At 42.4% G+C, this 14,025-nt stretch overlaps 1 protein-coding gene across 1 annotated transcript; it reads left to right on the top strand.

The window, feature by feature from the left end:
- Window positions 1-6,255: 6,255 nt before the first annotated feature.
- On the top strand, window positions 6,256-13,218 carry tlr3 (toll-like receptor 3). Its single transcript, XM_056279819.1, has 5 exons — window positions 6,256-6,329; window positions 8,773-9,257; window positions 9,448-9,642; window positions 9,815-11,667; window positions 11,921-13,218. The coding sequence occupies exons 2-5, from the start codon at window positions 8,799-8,801 to the stop codon at window positions 12,150-12,152; spliced, it is 2,739 nt and encodes a 912-aa protein (XP_056135794.1). The 5' UTR covers window positions 6,256-6,329; window positions 8,773-8,798; the 3' UTR covers window positions 12,153-13,218.
- The last annotated feature ends 807 nt before the right edge of the window (window positions 13,219-14,025 follow it).

Here is a 14,025-nt window from a genome sequence, read left to right on the forward strand (position 1 = left end):
AGAAGCTAAAGCTGTAGCAGAAGATGCCAGGTTTGGAAAGAGTTTACAAAACAAAGCGATAAATCCGGCCTTTCGGGGGAGCCTACACTAGCCACTCTCGGCTTTGTGTTTCCCCATTGACTTTTGTTGAATAAAAAAGAGCTTTTGTGCGAAACCCGGACTGTTTTTGTACACTCGCTTGGAATTTGAAAATGGTCCACAACGATGCTGAACTCGGGAGGCGCCCCTCTCTACCCAATAGGAAACTTCCTCATGTGAGAATTCTGTCCACAAACCACCGTCTGTTACAGTACATCTATGTTTGCCATCATCTAGTATATCTGCGTCAGGACTAACTCGGACTTGGCCTATCTCACCAGGCGTGAGCTGAAAATTCTGACTGTCCACATTATTTTCTTGTGGCTCTTTAACCTCTCCCTGTCCAGTAAGTGACTCTTTAATCACTCATATATTTTCGTAATATGTGTGTGTGTGGTGTTAGTGTGTGTGTGTGTGTGTGTGTGTGTGTGTGTGTGTGTGTGTGTGTGTGTGTGTGTGTGTGTGTGTTAGTGTAGATAGCGGGACCGAAAACTAAAGCACTTATGATCCTAATTCTTTTCGGAGGTGGTAGGTATTGTCTCAGAGAGTAAGGGGGAAAATCCCAGAAAATTAAAATTATGCATAATTATGCATAAATATGCAAAATATGCATTTTTCTAAAAATGGCTAAAAACCACTTTTCTCGGCATTTCAGATGATTCTGAGCATCTTTGATTTTTTCACCTATATAAAAAAAATTTCTGGGACTTCGAAATGTTTTGGCATTATGCAAAATATGCATTTTTGCAAAAATGCACTTATAATCCTAATTTTTTTTGGAGGTGGTAGGTATTGTTCCAGAAAGGACCTGAAAAATAGCAGAAAATTAAAATATAATTATAATAATTATGCATAATTATGCAAAATATGCATTTTCTAAAAATGGCTAAAAACCACTTTTCTCGGCATTTTCAGATGATTCTGAGCATTTGGGGGGAGGGAGTTGGAGTGGAGGGGGGGGTTTAGGGGCAGGGGGAAGGCGGTTAGCTGGCAGGATGAAGAGGAGGGAGATTTAGACGGGTGGATAACCAAACCGCTACATTGTAGCGGGGTTCTTCTAGTTAGTTTTATATTTTCATTTTGAGCCGGCATAATAATGATGATGATAATAATAATAATCATCATCATCATCATCATTACATTTGTAGGCTGCTCCCTCATAATGAGCTTGCTGTTCTGCATTCTGCTTCGCTGTTTCTGTTTTTGGGAGGTTTTCTTCTGGTTGGATGTTAGTAGTTGGCTGGATAGCTCCACCGCACTGATCTCCTTGTGTTAGTATCAATGCAGTACCTGCTTCACCGCTGGCACTGGTTGTGTCAGTGGCTGATGCAAGAAAGCCGTGATTGGTCTCAACTTCTTTACCACATCATTTTCAAGTCTTTTTCTCTTGCGCTTGCTGGCACCACTTTCAAATCTTTTACTCACGCTCAGGTTAGAATCTGAAAATAAAAAGTAAAATGAATCAACACGAAGGGGCGCTCACGCAAAATGGGGTCCACTTCAGTGAAGAAGAAAAAAAAAAGACATTTTTTTCTCTATAATATTTGGGCAACTTTTCTTGAAGAATTGTTCCTTATTGACAATTGTAAAGCAAAATCTGAATCAAATCTGCCTCCAAAAACCGTTTACAAAACGAGTATGCTTTTTCCTATCGTTAACAAAGACGCTGTAAATCAGCGTAGTTTTACTACTAACCTGACCGATGAAAACGGCAACGTCCTCTGCAGATGCTTGCACAGCAGTGTTTTCAGCTTATCTATCTCACTGCTTTCCTGGGAGGACAAAATCAATACAGAGATCGATGCTAGTGTGGCGTTCTCGGCTTAAGACGGTATTATTCTGAAATGGAAAGCATGGAAATATTTACAGAAGGGTTGTTTACAGACTACAGTGCGTTATGACAGCATGTGTAAGAAAGGCCTATGACGGTGTCAAAAATATCATATGCCTTGCTGGAGGCCCCCTAGATTTTGAGGCCCTTTTTTTTCCCCAAATAATGACTGTTTGGGAATAATTGTATTTTCAAAATAATTTTACTTACGTGTTTACAAAGTTGCAGCTTTATAACTGTAATAGTCAAAATGTGCAGTCAACCCTCCCTGTTTTGAATGACAGCGTCCCAGTTTGAATTAAAAAAAAAGAAGTAAAGAAAATGCAGTGAACAAGGTGGTCTACAAGCCAAGGCCCATACCAAAAACAGACTGCCCAGGATTTTGTGGGATTATTACATTCAACTGGTGTAAATAATTTTTGAAATACCATGGTATTGGTTGGCTTTGTCCTTCCAAAATCAAGTGTACAGTTTGTGTGATATTGCGCTAAATTCTTGAGCACATGATCTAGGGTGAACTTCAGTACACATTTACGGTAAATAACGTCTGTTGAGCAAACTGTTGCAATCTACAGATAGCCAAGCCGACCAGACATGATCTTGACAAAAACATTGTTTCTTCTAACTAAACAAAAGTCCCTGTCTTAAAATAAAGAAACATTCAATTTGAAACACACTCATTTCAAAGAGGGTAACACAAGTATAATGACAACCATTTATGACCCCCCTCCCCATTCACTCTATCATAGGGTCCAAAGTCTGCTTCTTGTGTTGTTTTTCTCTTCCCTGGGTAGTTGTGAGCCACATCTTGTGATACATGGTACAATTAGTTTGCATGGCTGGACAAACAAGTAGGGTCAGTTGTTGAGTAGTCAAGCTTAATAGCTACAACACGTATCGACTAAACAAATTAACTATGCAAACACACAAACTTGCATATATATATATATATACATATATATATATATATATATATATATATATATATATATATATATATATATATATATATATATATATATATATATATATATGCATACAATTGTGCAAACACACAGGCATCAAAGGTCGATCAGATTTTGAGGCCCTAGGCTTCAGCCTGCCAAGCCGATAGGTAAATCCGGCACTGGTTATTGACGTATTGTCTTGTGCCTCTTTTCCACTACATGGTACCGGCTCAACTCGACTCGACTCGACTCGCCCTTTTGTCGTTTTTCCACTACTGGAAAGTACCGGCATTTTGGTAACTGTTACCACTTTCCTGGTACCACCTTCGTCGAAGTTCCAAAAAACAAAACAAAACTGGAGCGTGTACCAAAATCATTGCAGACCTCTGATTGGTCAGAGAAACGCGTCACTGCGTCGCTACGTCATCAATGTGCGCATGGGATAGCACCATGGGCGTAGGGTAGATGCTAGTTCCCATCGGTGATACCGTATATTTGTCAACCTCTATGTACTTCCTGATATACTGTATAGAAATGTTTACATACTGTTCCCTTTGGCACTTTGGATATCTCTATGTATTTTTGGATGGAATGTATATTTGCCATGTTTGTTTTATAATGAACTTTCTTCAAGAATCTGTACATGAATATGAACAATGTTCAATAAAAATATTTTTTTTTAAAGTTCCCATCGATGCAGAGAACGGTCAACTGAGCATGCGCAAGTCGTCGACGCCTCCGTTGTTTGGGTAGGTTAAGGTTAGGGTTAGGGCGGGGTTAGGGTTAAAGTTAGCTAATCAGACGCAGAGCAGGGGCGGGTCTTCCTAGAATCCTAGCGCCTGGATGCTACGCGGGGCGCGTGGTAGAGGCATTTCGCGCATGCTCAGTTGACCGTTCTCAACTCCGTTTCCGGTCTCTGCATCGATGGGAACGAGCCTCTACCGTATTGGGCAAGCAATTCTCACAGGAATGAACAGGCGCCATTTTTAGATCGGGCGTCCTCTACTACAATGCCGCATTTTTGAGCGGCGTTATCGTGAAAGCACATTTTGAACTTGTAAAACGGGCGTCGCTATGACGAACAGCTACACTGAGGAGGTACCATTACGGTAATGGAAAACGACACAGAAGCGAGTCGAGTCGGTGCCATGGAGTGGAAAAGGGGTATTAGACGAGTTTCACATTGTTTACTGATTGGGAGCGAGGGCACCTCCATTCACCGTTAGTCGCTGTCTACTGACGCGGGTGCTGAACTAATGTTGCCGCGTGGCATATTGGAACTTGAGGCAAGCTAATCAATTAAATGCGCGTGACGGCCTAGTTATATGAGTGACAGCTTTTTCTGTTTCTTTTTAGAAACAACTTCACGAGGAAATGGGTAAAGCAGTTTCACAGTGATTTGATTTGTTTTTGTTTTTAAATCTGAACGGTCGGGCATCTTGTTAATTATCGAGTCCGAGTCTTTATCTTTTATTTTCATGGCCCGATTATTTGCGCCATTGCTGTGGCCGCAGGGCCTATAGTACCCCTAAATGTTAATGCGCCTATGAGCATAGGTACAGATGATGCAAATGATTCACTTATGGTTTGTATGATTAATGCCGGGTGGAAACAGACCGCAGGTGGTCACCCCGGAAGACTGTATAAATTCCCACCCAAAGTTCTGACCAATGGGGGAATGGTTCGCCCGCACATGGCGTTTGTTTACACATCCTGGTCCGCTCAGTAATGTCTCCCCGCCTGCCGCCCAGTGGCTGCTGGGATAGGCTCCAGCATCCCCGCGAGCAGGATAAGCGGTCCGGATGATGGACTGATGGACATGCGTAGTGAAAGTACATGTTGCGAAACGCCGGAACCCAAGACGAAACGGTAGATTGTCGAAGTGAAACTCACCAGTTTTCTCAATTCCTCGTTTCGTGTCTGTTGTGGCTACTATGCAGCTTTTGCCAGCTGCTCGTTGTAATTTTGTTTTGCGCTGATAATAGTGTAAACACGGTAATACGCGTCAAGTCAAAACGCCGAACTTCAATTTCCTTGTAGGTACCAGGTTTTATGAAAAATATAACAATTCCTTGGGTTGCACTCAGACACGAAATACTACTAGGCTAATAATAATAATAATAATAATAACAGCAGTGGTCATCGGAGCTCCAGGACTCATGAAGAAGGGAGTGGAAACGTTCACCAACCGTATCCCAGGCAACATCAGCATCCATGCAGTCCAGAGGATCGCCCCACTCGGAACAGCCCACATATTATGACGAGTACTGTCAATCAAGTGACATCTGCCCTACAGTGCATCAGGTCCATAGTTTGGACCCGGCTCTTCAGGATGTAAAACAGGAAACATGAATAATAATAATGATAATAATAGTAATTACGATGTGAGAGTTGCTTGTTTGTCTAGCTAGAAAAAAATGGAGCCTTTCACTAGCGAAATATGGCTGTTATGAAAAATTGCCCAATTTGAGCTAACATAAAAAAAGTTTTTTGATTGTTAAAAAAAATCCCATTCCTCAGCTTTTTAATCCCACCCATCCACCCATCCATCCATCCATTATCCAAGCCGCTTATCCCAGTTGGGTCGCGGGATGCTGCAGCCTATCCCGGCAGTCATTGGGCGGCAGGCGGGGAGACACCCGCCAGCCCATCACAGGGCCAATTTAGGATGGCCGAGTCACTTTTTATCCCTTTCTTGTGAAATATGAGGACATTTTGCCGAGCTATTTGAAGAAATCAGCCGGGGTCATTGTGTATTTAGGACCTTTCCGAAAACGCCCATTTCAAGTCCTGATACTCCGGAAAGTCTCAGACTATCCGGCCCTCGAGGGACTTCGCTGCGGTACATTTCGGAGCCTCGCACCCGTCCTGCGTGGCCCGCGGGTCACCTGGCGAGGCTCCGCCGACGCTGAGCTCTCCTAAGAAAGCGGGTCCGAAACCCCAAATGTCAGCGCAATTACCTTTCCCTGCGCCCCACGTCACATGCCATTTCTTCCTACAATCAAACCAGCCATTTCACCACGCCGTGCGCAACCAGACGGGATTTCGCCGACACGCCAGGTTGTATTTTAATTTTCAACACCGCGAACTGCCACGAAGACTCGGGAGCTTTTATTCTGACCGGCGCCGACGAAATGCCAAGACCGCGCCGCTTCTTACCGTCCTTACGCTAGTAGCGGCGCAGGGACACGTTTTAGGCTGACCGCAGCGCTCCGCGCCGCCGCCGCCCATTTAGGGGCGATCTATTACTTTCATTTATGAGGAAATAGCGATCCGATTTTTTTTTCTTTCTCTCTCACCCAAAGACCGCCTACCGGGCGCCTCCTTGGCATCTCCTTCGCCCTCGGATATAACCGAACCCACGGCGGTTCGTGTTCCTCTTCCTGTATTTCAGGCGATCGCCGCCCGGCAGGCAAAACAACCGCTGGAACGACAGACGGCGTGCTGGCCGATCAGGGGGGCGACGCAGTCCGGTAAGAACCTGCAGAGCCGCCAGCCTGCGTGCGGGCAGACGAGGGGGGGAGGAGGGGGGGCGACTATATTATATAGTTCTGTACATTTACAGAGCAGCTGTGCACGCGGGATGATCAATAAGGGGATCTGATCAGTACGATGTCGGGATCGTGCGTGCGTGTCGCGTCGCAGCAGGTCTTTTGAATCCATTTGTGCAGCCAGCAGAAACATTTCCGGGACCGGGTAGACCCGGGACGGAAGGCAGACCACCTTCCCAGTAGACGGGGGGGCTGGTTGGCACGCAACTATTTTCTGCTCCTTTGAAGGTCGCAGAAACAAAAAAAAAAATGTAACGTAAAAAATGTTTGCTTTCTGGACCTGAACTCGTCTACTATGCTTAAACATTTGAAAGTCGTTAATTATTTTACATTTTTTTGTGAGGGTAACATTTCAGTTTTGTAGTATTGGAAGTACAAAAAAAGAAGTGGTCTGTGGAGTGGACTACACGCGTTGTAACGTGCATGCATAAGTAGACACGTCGGTCTTTTACTAACGGGTCGGACCCTTTAGTCGACTGGTTAACGCTGTCGCTTGCGATGTGGGAGCCACGGGTTCGCGTCCCGGCTGCGGCGGTCGCCGACTGCCCCCCCCCCCCCCGAATTCGCTACAGTATTATAAAAGCTGCGTTAGGCAGAGATATCGCTGATGTGTTACTTCTAGTTAATAGACGCAGGAGTCAGCTACCTTCTGATATGAGAGGCGCGGGTGTGTGATGAGTGATGGTGGCTAAACACAGTTTCCTCACAAAGTTGGGTCAAATGTCAGCGCTATAGTAAAAATATGGTAAACATGTATTATACACGAGTGTGTGTGTGTGTGTGTGTGTGTGAGAGAGGCAGGTCAAAGGTCAAAATATCTTTATTGTCCCTTAAAGGGAAATTAGTTTGCAGCCAGTGTAATAAAACTCTCACACAAAAACAAAACACACAAACACCAAGGCAGAAGTGGGCAAGGAGAACCAAAGGAGTTCAAACATACGGACCAAGGAAACAAGCGCTCTGCAGACAACAGATGCCTACTATCTACCATTTAACAGCTGAACGGCAGCGGGGACATTGCGGGTGGGTTGTGGGTATTGGGGTATCTGTCCCTTTAAAAAGATTGCGGTTACTGTCCCTTTAAGAAACTCGTTGTTTACTCGCCGCTTATCACGCTCGTGTAATCCTGAGCCAAAAGTACGCGTCAGCGTTTTCATGGTGATTTTGTCATCATATGTTTTATATGTTGCCATTAACTTAACAGCCCCGCCCAGGTAGGCAAAAATAAAATGAAAATTGAGTCAAAGTTTATAATCTTAAATGATATTCTTAAAGGCTAATACGATTTCATATTTGCTAGCTTGATCACAATTGCTACCAGTTGCTAACTTTAGCTGGCAATGTTCTGCGCACGCACACACACACATACATACGAAAGATTAAAAGCAATGTGTATAGTTAATATATATTACTATTATTGAATATAATATTAATTAATTAATGTTATATTAATCCATCCATTATCCGAACCGCTTATCCTGCTCTCAGGGTCGTGGGGATGCTGGAGCCTATCCCAGCAGTCATTGGGCGGCAGGCGGGGAGACACCCTGGTCAGGCCGCCAGGCCATCACAGGGCCTATTATATTAATGTTATATTATATTAACTATATTGTGCAATTATATAACATGTAATATAATATAGTTAATTATTATTATTTTGGATGGTCAATGGCCATAGTAATTAGGCATTCCTACTGATGAATTGCTTAAAAATGTTGTTTGGTTTTAAAAATGGGCATATATTCTATTCAATGTTCACGTTTTCTGGTTCTTGTTTGAATTAAATGTTCACATTGTTTCTATTGGTTGCTTCATTTTTTGGTAACTAGCATTTTCAACAATGTGCCAACCAACCCCATAACGCATGCCAACCAACCCCGTGATGGGCCTGGTTGGCACAAATGCACAACGTGATTTTAATCACGAATCGCCTAATTTTCGAAAACATTTGTGTACATTAAAACATATTCATTTATAGCTGAGACCTTAACCTTTCATTCACTGCTGGTTAGAATATTGTAACGTAAATTGTGCCAGAGAGATACGGCGTGCCAACCAACCCTGATCTCCCCTAATGTAATTTCAAACCACCGAGGGAGGACTTCCAAAACTAAATAAATAAAATAAAATAAAAAATCTCTTAAAATTGAAACTACTCTTAAAAAAATAACTGCAAGCCACATTGGAAAATTGCTGTAAACGCTTATTTGTAAAATTTATTTATGATTAAAATGTCTGATGTAAACAGATTTTGATACTTAAACAACTTTTGAAATAAATCCGTGTAAAATCTTTTTACAGAAAACATGTCTACCAGTTTGTATTTATTCTACTCTTGTCTCCCCAACCCCCCACCCCCCTGCAGTTCTGGGTATCCAGCCATTTGAAGCCATGCTTCAAGCTCATTTCCTCCTCCTATCATGGATATGCAGTGTGAGCTATTTAATGAGCGGAGTGCACTATTGCATGGCCTCTCAAAAGGGGCGGTCAGCTTGCCTTATTCAACATGATAAGGCCGACTGTAGCCACCTCAGCCTCAAGACCATCCCTCCCGACCTTCCTAGGAATATCACCAGCCTAGATATGTCTCACAACAGACTTGGGAAGCTTCCTGCTGCCTCATTAGCTCCATACCAAGGACTCCTCCACTTGGATGTGAACCACAACAGCATCACCAGGTTGGAGGAGGGTTTGTGTCAGACACTGGCACTGCTGCAGTCACTGAATGTGGAGCACAATGAAGTGTTTCTCCTGAAAGAAAGGGATCTGAGCCACTGTACCAATATAACGTGGCTAAATTTGGCTAGCAATAGGCTGAAGCTAGAAGGAGAGCCCTTCACTGCCCTAAAGGTAAAAGTATCTTTGATGTGAAGATGTGTTTTGTCACTCTAACGCTGTAAAAATCCCCTATTATATACTGTGATATAGTGACAATTATGATCAAGTGACACAAGTAAATAGTATTTACAGTGGTTTCAGGACGTAATAACTACTGTGTGCAATATGACATGAACGCTTACACGTTTTGCATTATTCACAGAGCCTGCTTTTCCTTGATGTATCCCATAACAAACTGGTCTCGGCAGCGCTGGGCACTCGGCCCCAACTCCCCAACCTTGTTGCCCTCATCTTGTCTCGCAATGACATCTCTACTCTCAACAAAGATGACTTCTCCTTTCTTAGTGGTTCATCAGACTTACGAATCCTCAACCTATCATATCTGCACCTGAAAACGGTACGTAAGTTTCTGTGAAACGGGAAATGAAATGGTGCTGTCAGAATCAGAACTACCGTGAAAGTGCCTTCCTTTCAGTTACCTCTTCTGTTTCTATTTCTACCGTGCAATGGGTCTCATTGTAAGATTTATTCAATGTCTTTTGATTAATACTTTTTTTTTTAAATTTTAGATTACAGCTGGTTGTTTCAAGTCCATTGCAAGAATACAAAATTTAACAATGGATGGGTGCAATCTGAGCCCCCAGATTACTTTTGCACTCTCTTCGGAACTGTCTGGAACTGCCATCAAGACCCTATCTCTCCGGAAGAATATGCTGAGCAAGGTCACAAACATAACCTTCAGAGGGCTAGAGAAAACCAATCTCACCTTTCTTGATCTGTCCAATAGCAGCATTAGTAAAATTGAAGGAGATTCATTTCAGTGGCTGGATTCACTGGAGACTCTATTTCTAGAGGACAATAACATCCGCGCCCTGACCAAGTCCACATTTCAGGGTCTCAGCAGTTTGAAAAAGCTCAACTTGAGACATATCTCACGTGGGAACAAACACGCTTCCTCATCCCTAGCTATTGAGGATTTCTCCTTCAAACCATTAAGTACACTAGAGAGCCTGGTGTTGGAGCATAATACAATTCAAGGCATCACAGAGCACACTTTTGTAGGCTTGACAGGTCTTCATGATCTCGATATGGGTTGGAGCGTTTGCACAACACTGAAAAACCTTGACAATAACACATTTGTTTCACTTGCAGCATCACCTCTAAGAAAGCTGAACCTGACAGGCACAGCTATCTCGCGTATAGGCCCAGGAGCCTTCAACATGTTCAGGAATCTCACAGCTCTTTATCTTGGCTTCAACTTTATTGGACAATTTCTCACAGGGCAAGAGTTTCAAGGCCTGGTTCAGGTTCAAGAAATATACCTGTCTAACAATCGCCAAACAATAACTCTGACCCCCACATCTTTCATCCATGTTCCCAATCTCAGAACCCTTATGCTAGCCAAAGCCCTGACAAGCAATTTGTATTTGGATACCTCCCCATTCAGTCACCTGTCCAAACTCACCTTTGTGGACCTCAGTAACAACAACATTGCTAATATCAATAAAAATGTCTTCGAAGGACTTGCTGACCTGAGTGTACTGAAGCTTCAACACAATAACTTGGCCCGACTTTGGAAGAGCGCAAACCCAGATGGTCCAGTGTTGTTTCTGAAGGGCCTTCGGAGTTTAGCTATCTTGTATATGGACTATAATGGGCTGGATGAGATTCCTGTGGGGGCTTTCAGTGGGTTGGGTAACCTTCGTGAACTAAACCTTGGCAACAACCTCTTGAACAGTCTTAAGGACACAGTTTTCGATGGCCTGCCCTCGCTGCAGGTTTTACACCTGCAGAAAAACCTCATAACAGCTGTGAGGCCAGAAGTTTTCATGTCACCTATGCGCAACCTCAGCATGCTGTTTATGGACAGAAATCCTTTTGACTGTACCTGTGAAAGCATTCTGTGGTTTGTAACATGGTTGAATAAAACCAATGCTAGTGTTCCCTATCTCAGAGACATTTACAAGTGCAACACTCCGCTAGCCTACTTCAACCACACCATCATGGACTTTGATCCACTGTCCTGCAAAGATTTGAGCCCATTTCAGGCCCTTTTCATACTCAGCAGCACTGCTGTCATTTCACTGATTATGACTGCACTCCTGGTACGTTTTCATGGTTGGAGGATTCACTTCTATTGGAACATTCTGATCAATCGCACATTAGGTTTCAGCGACGCCAAAGTCAACGAGGGACGGGAGTTTGAATATGACGCTTATGTCATCCATGCAGAGGAGGACATCAAGTGGGTGGAGAAAAGTTTGCTCCCTCTAGAAAATGAAAAGTGTGCCTTTTGTCTGGAGGACCGAGACTCTTTGCCTGGCATGTCGCGGCTTGAATCCATCGTGGGTAACATCAGACGGTCCAGAAAAGTCTTGTTCGTCGTCACCGAATGTCTCCTCAATGACCACTGGTGTAGACGGTAAAAAAAATTCTGCATTGCTTTGTTTAAGCATTATGTATTCAAATTTAGTCTTAGAAATCATTTACAGGGTATCTAAGCATCAAGGGGTTTGCCTCCATGATTAAAGTTTTATGTCATACTAAGGTTTAAGTGGGATTATGTTTTACACTCACTTCAAAATGTTATTTACCCCCCCATAACACCCGTCTGTCTTTCTATATCACTGTTTTTCTAATCATGTACACTCTTCCCCTTGTCTTTCCTCATCCAGTTTTAAAGCCCACCATGTGCTTCACCAGGTCATTGAGGCCAGCAGGGACTCTGTGCTTCTGGTCTTCCTACAGGATGTGCAGGACTACAAGCTTTCTTGCTCGCTGTACCTGCGCAGGGGCATGCTGAGGTCTCGCTGCATTCTCCACTGGCCCGTCCATAAAGAGAGAGTGGCTCTGTTTCACCAGAAGCTTTGCATAGCACTTGGCATGACTAACAGACTGCAGCAATGATCAAAACCCATTCTTAATCATGCATTAAAGTACAGGCGAAGTAACATCTCTACTAGATTGCAATCAGGTTGTTGAAAACAGAGCTTATTCTGTGATACCCAAACTGGATATCACAGAATAAGGCAGCAGTGCAACAAAATTAGTACATAATATAGTAGTAGTACACAAGATTATGAAGACAGTCAGAATCGAGATGCTGCAATTCTGGACAAAAAGACCAGTTCATAAGACTTTTTTTCTTTTTCTTTTTTGCCTCTCACCGCCACATCTCATTGGTTGCATTTGAGGAATAGCAGTGTGCAATATTATGCTTAGGTATGGAAGTTATAAGTTCAGTGAGCTGAGCAGTTCCTGTTATTTACTGCAAAAAAAAACCAACTCTCAAACATCTGCAACTCCCCTGTAAATTCATTTATTTTGATTACAGAACTACACTGAAATAACAACTCAATTTAACGAACAATGTAAAACATGGATGCAAGCATTCTTGATATGCTAGCACAGTCTGCGAGTAAAACACTTCACTGACACACGTGTAACCACACTCATACAAACACCACCATCAAAAACAACAGCAACAAAAATGATTGGACTTATTGTGTATATATTTTCACTCTGTCATAATTCATTTTTTAAGATATTCTTGTTCAGTTAATCAGAAAGTTAAAAAAATGTGAGGTATATAAAGACAATGTACTTTAGGAAAACATCAAAATGAAGTGTTTGTACTAAGTCATGTACTGAATAATCAGAAATGGTTGTTTTTCAGGATGAATGTGATCTCTTTCATGATAAAAATAGGTTAATAATATAGATGCAATTTACAATCCAAACACATACAGACCAACACAAACCTTTCATGGAAACATTGTTTACACTAAATTAGCTGCTCAGCTTTTATCCTGAAGCATTAGTCATCAGATTGCTGAGCGTTAACCTGCATTTGAAGTTATAAATGTATTAGTGACACAAATCTGTAAATATTCTCACAAAACAGACCAAAGAGTTCTGTACATATCGAATAAAAATGGTTTTAAAGATATATTTTCTATTAAGGAAGATTGTATTCAAGAAAATAACCTTGTTCCCTGTCTCGTTATTTATTGCATTGTACTGACATCTACTGGTGATAGCGGTGTACTACATTTTTCTTCTCACCTTGCTTTTCTTGTTATATTTGCTGTATAACAAGAGACACCGAGCTTTTAAGTGAAATGAATTTAGAGTTTTCACTATCACTAAACCCAAAGTTGGCAAATTATAAATTGCAGAAACTTTACATTCTCTCCATTCAGGGCAGTAACACGTTTTGGACAGTTGTGTCCTTTGGTAAACCTTTTCAGATCCATTTTTTTAATACATAGCTTCACAAGAGCAACCTTTAAGCAGTTTGTTTACAGTAGTTCTTAAGAAAAAAGGCTGAGTTTATAGGCGGGCCTCAAAAAGAAAGTTGAAACATCCAGGGAACTTTACAAAATGAAAAGGTTTAACTCCACCCCTTCATATTTTTTATAGAGTTTTTTTACCTCTTGAATTTCAATGAAATTGTCATTTTTGCAAACTTTTTATTTACGAGTGTAAGTGAGAAACAACAAATCTTGAAGTTCAGGGGTTCTGAACAGGCTTTGTGTTCCTTCGTTGAGCCACAGAACAGATTTCATTGTATCACTTTCCCCGCAGCTAGCTTAGTATGCTATAACCAGCTAGCTTAGTATGCTATAACCAGCTAGCTTAGTGTAAACTACTAATAAGACACATCAGTACCTAGCTAAAGGGTCAGACCCGTTAGCTAGGGACTAACGTGTCTTATTAGTACTTTACAGTCGTCGCCCTCCCCGGAAGCGCGCCCTCGCGCTTGTTCTTCCCGCGCTCC

This window comes from Lampris incognitus, chromosome 5 (genome assembly GCF_029633865.1).
Source record: "Lampris incognitus isolate fLamInc1 chromosome 5, fLamInc1.hap2, whole genome shotgun sequence".
NCBI lineage: Eukaryota > Metazoa > Chordata > Actinopteri > Lampriformes > Lampridae > Lampris > Lampris incognitus.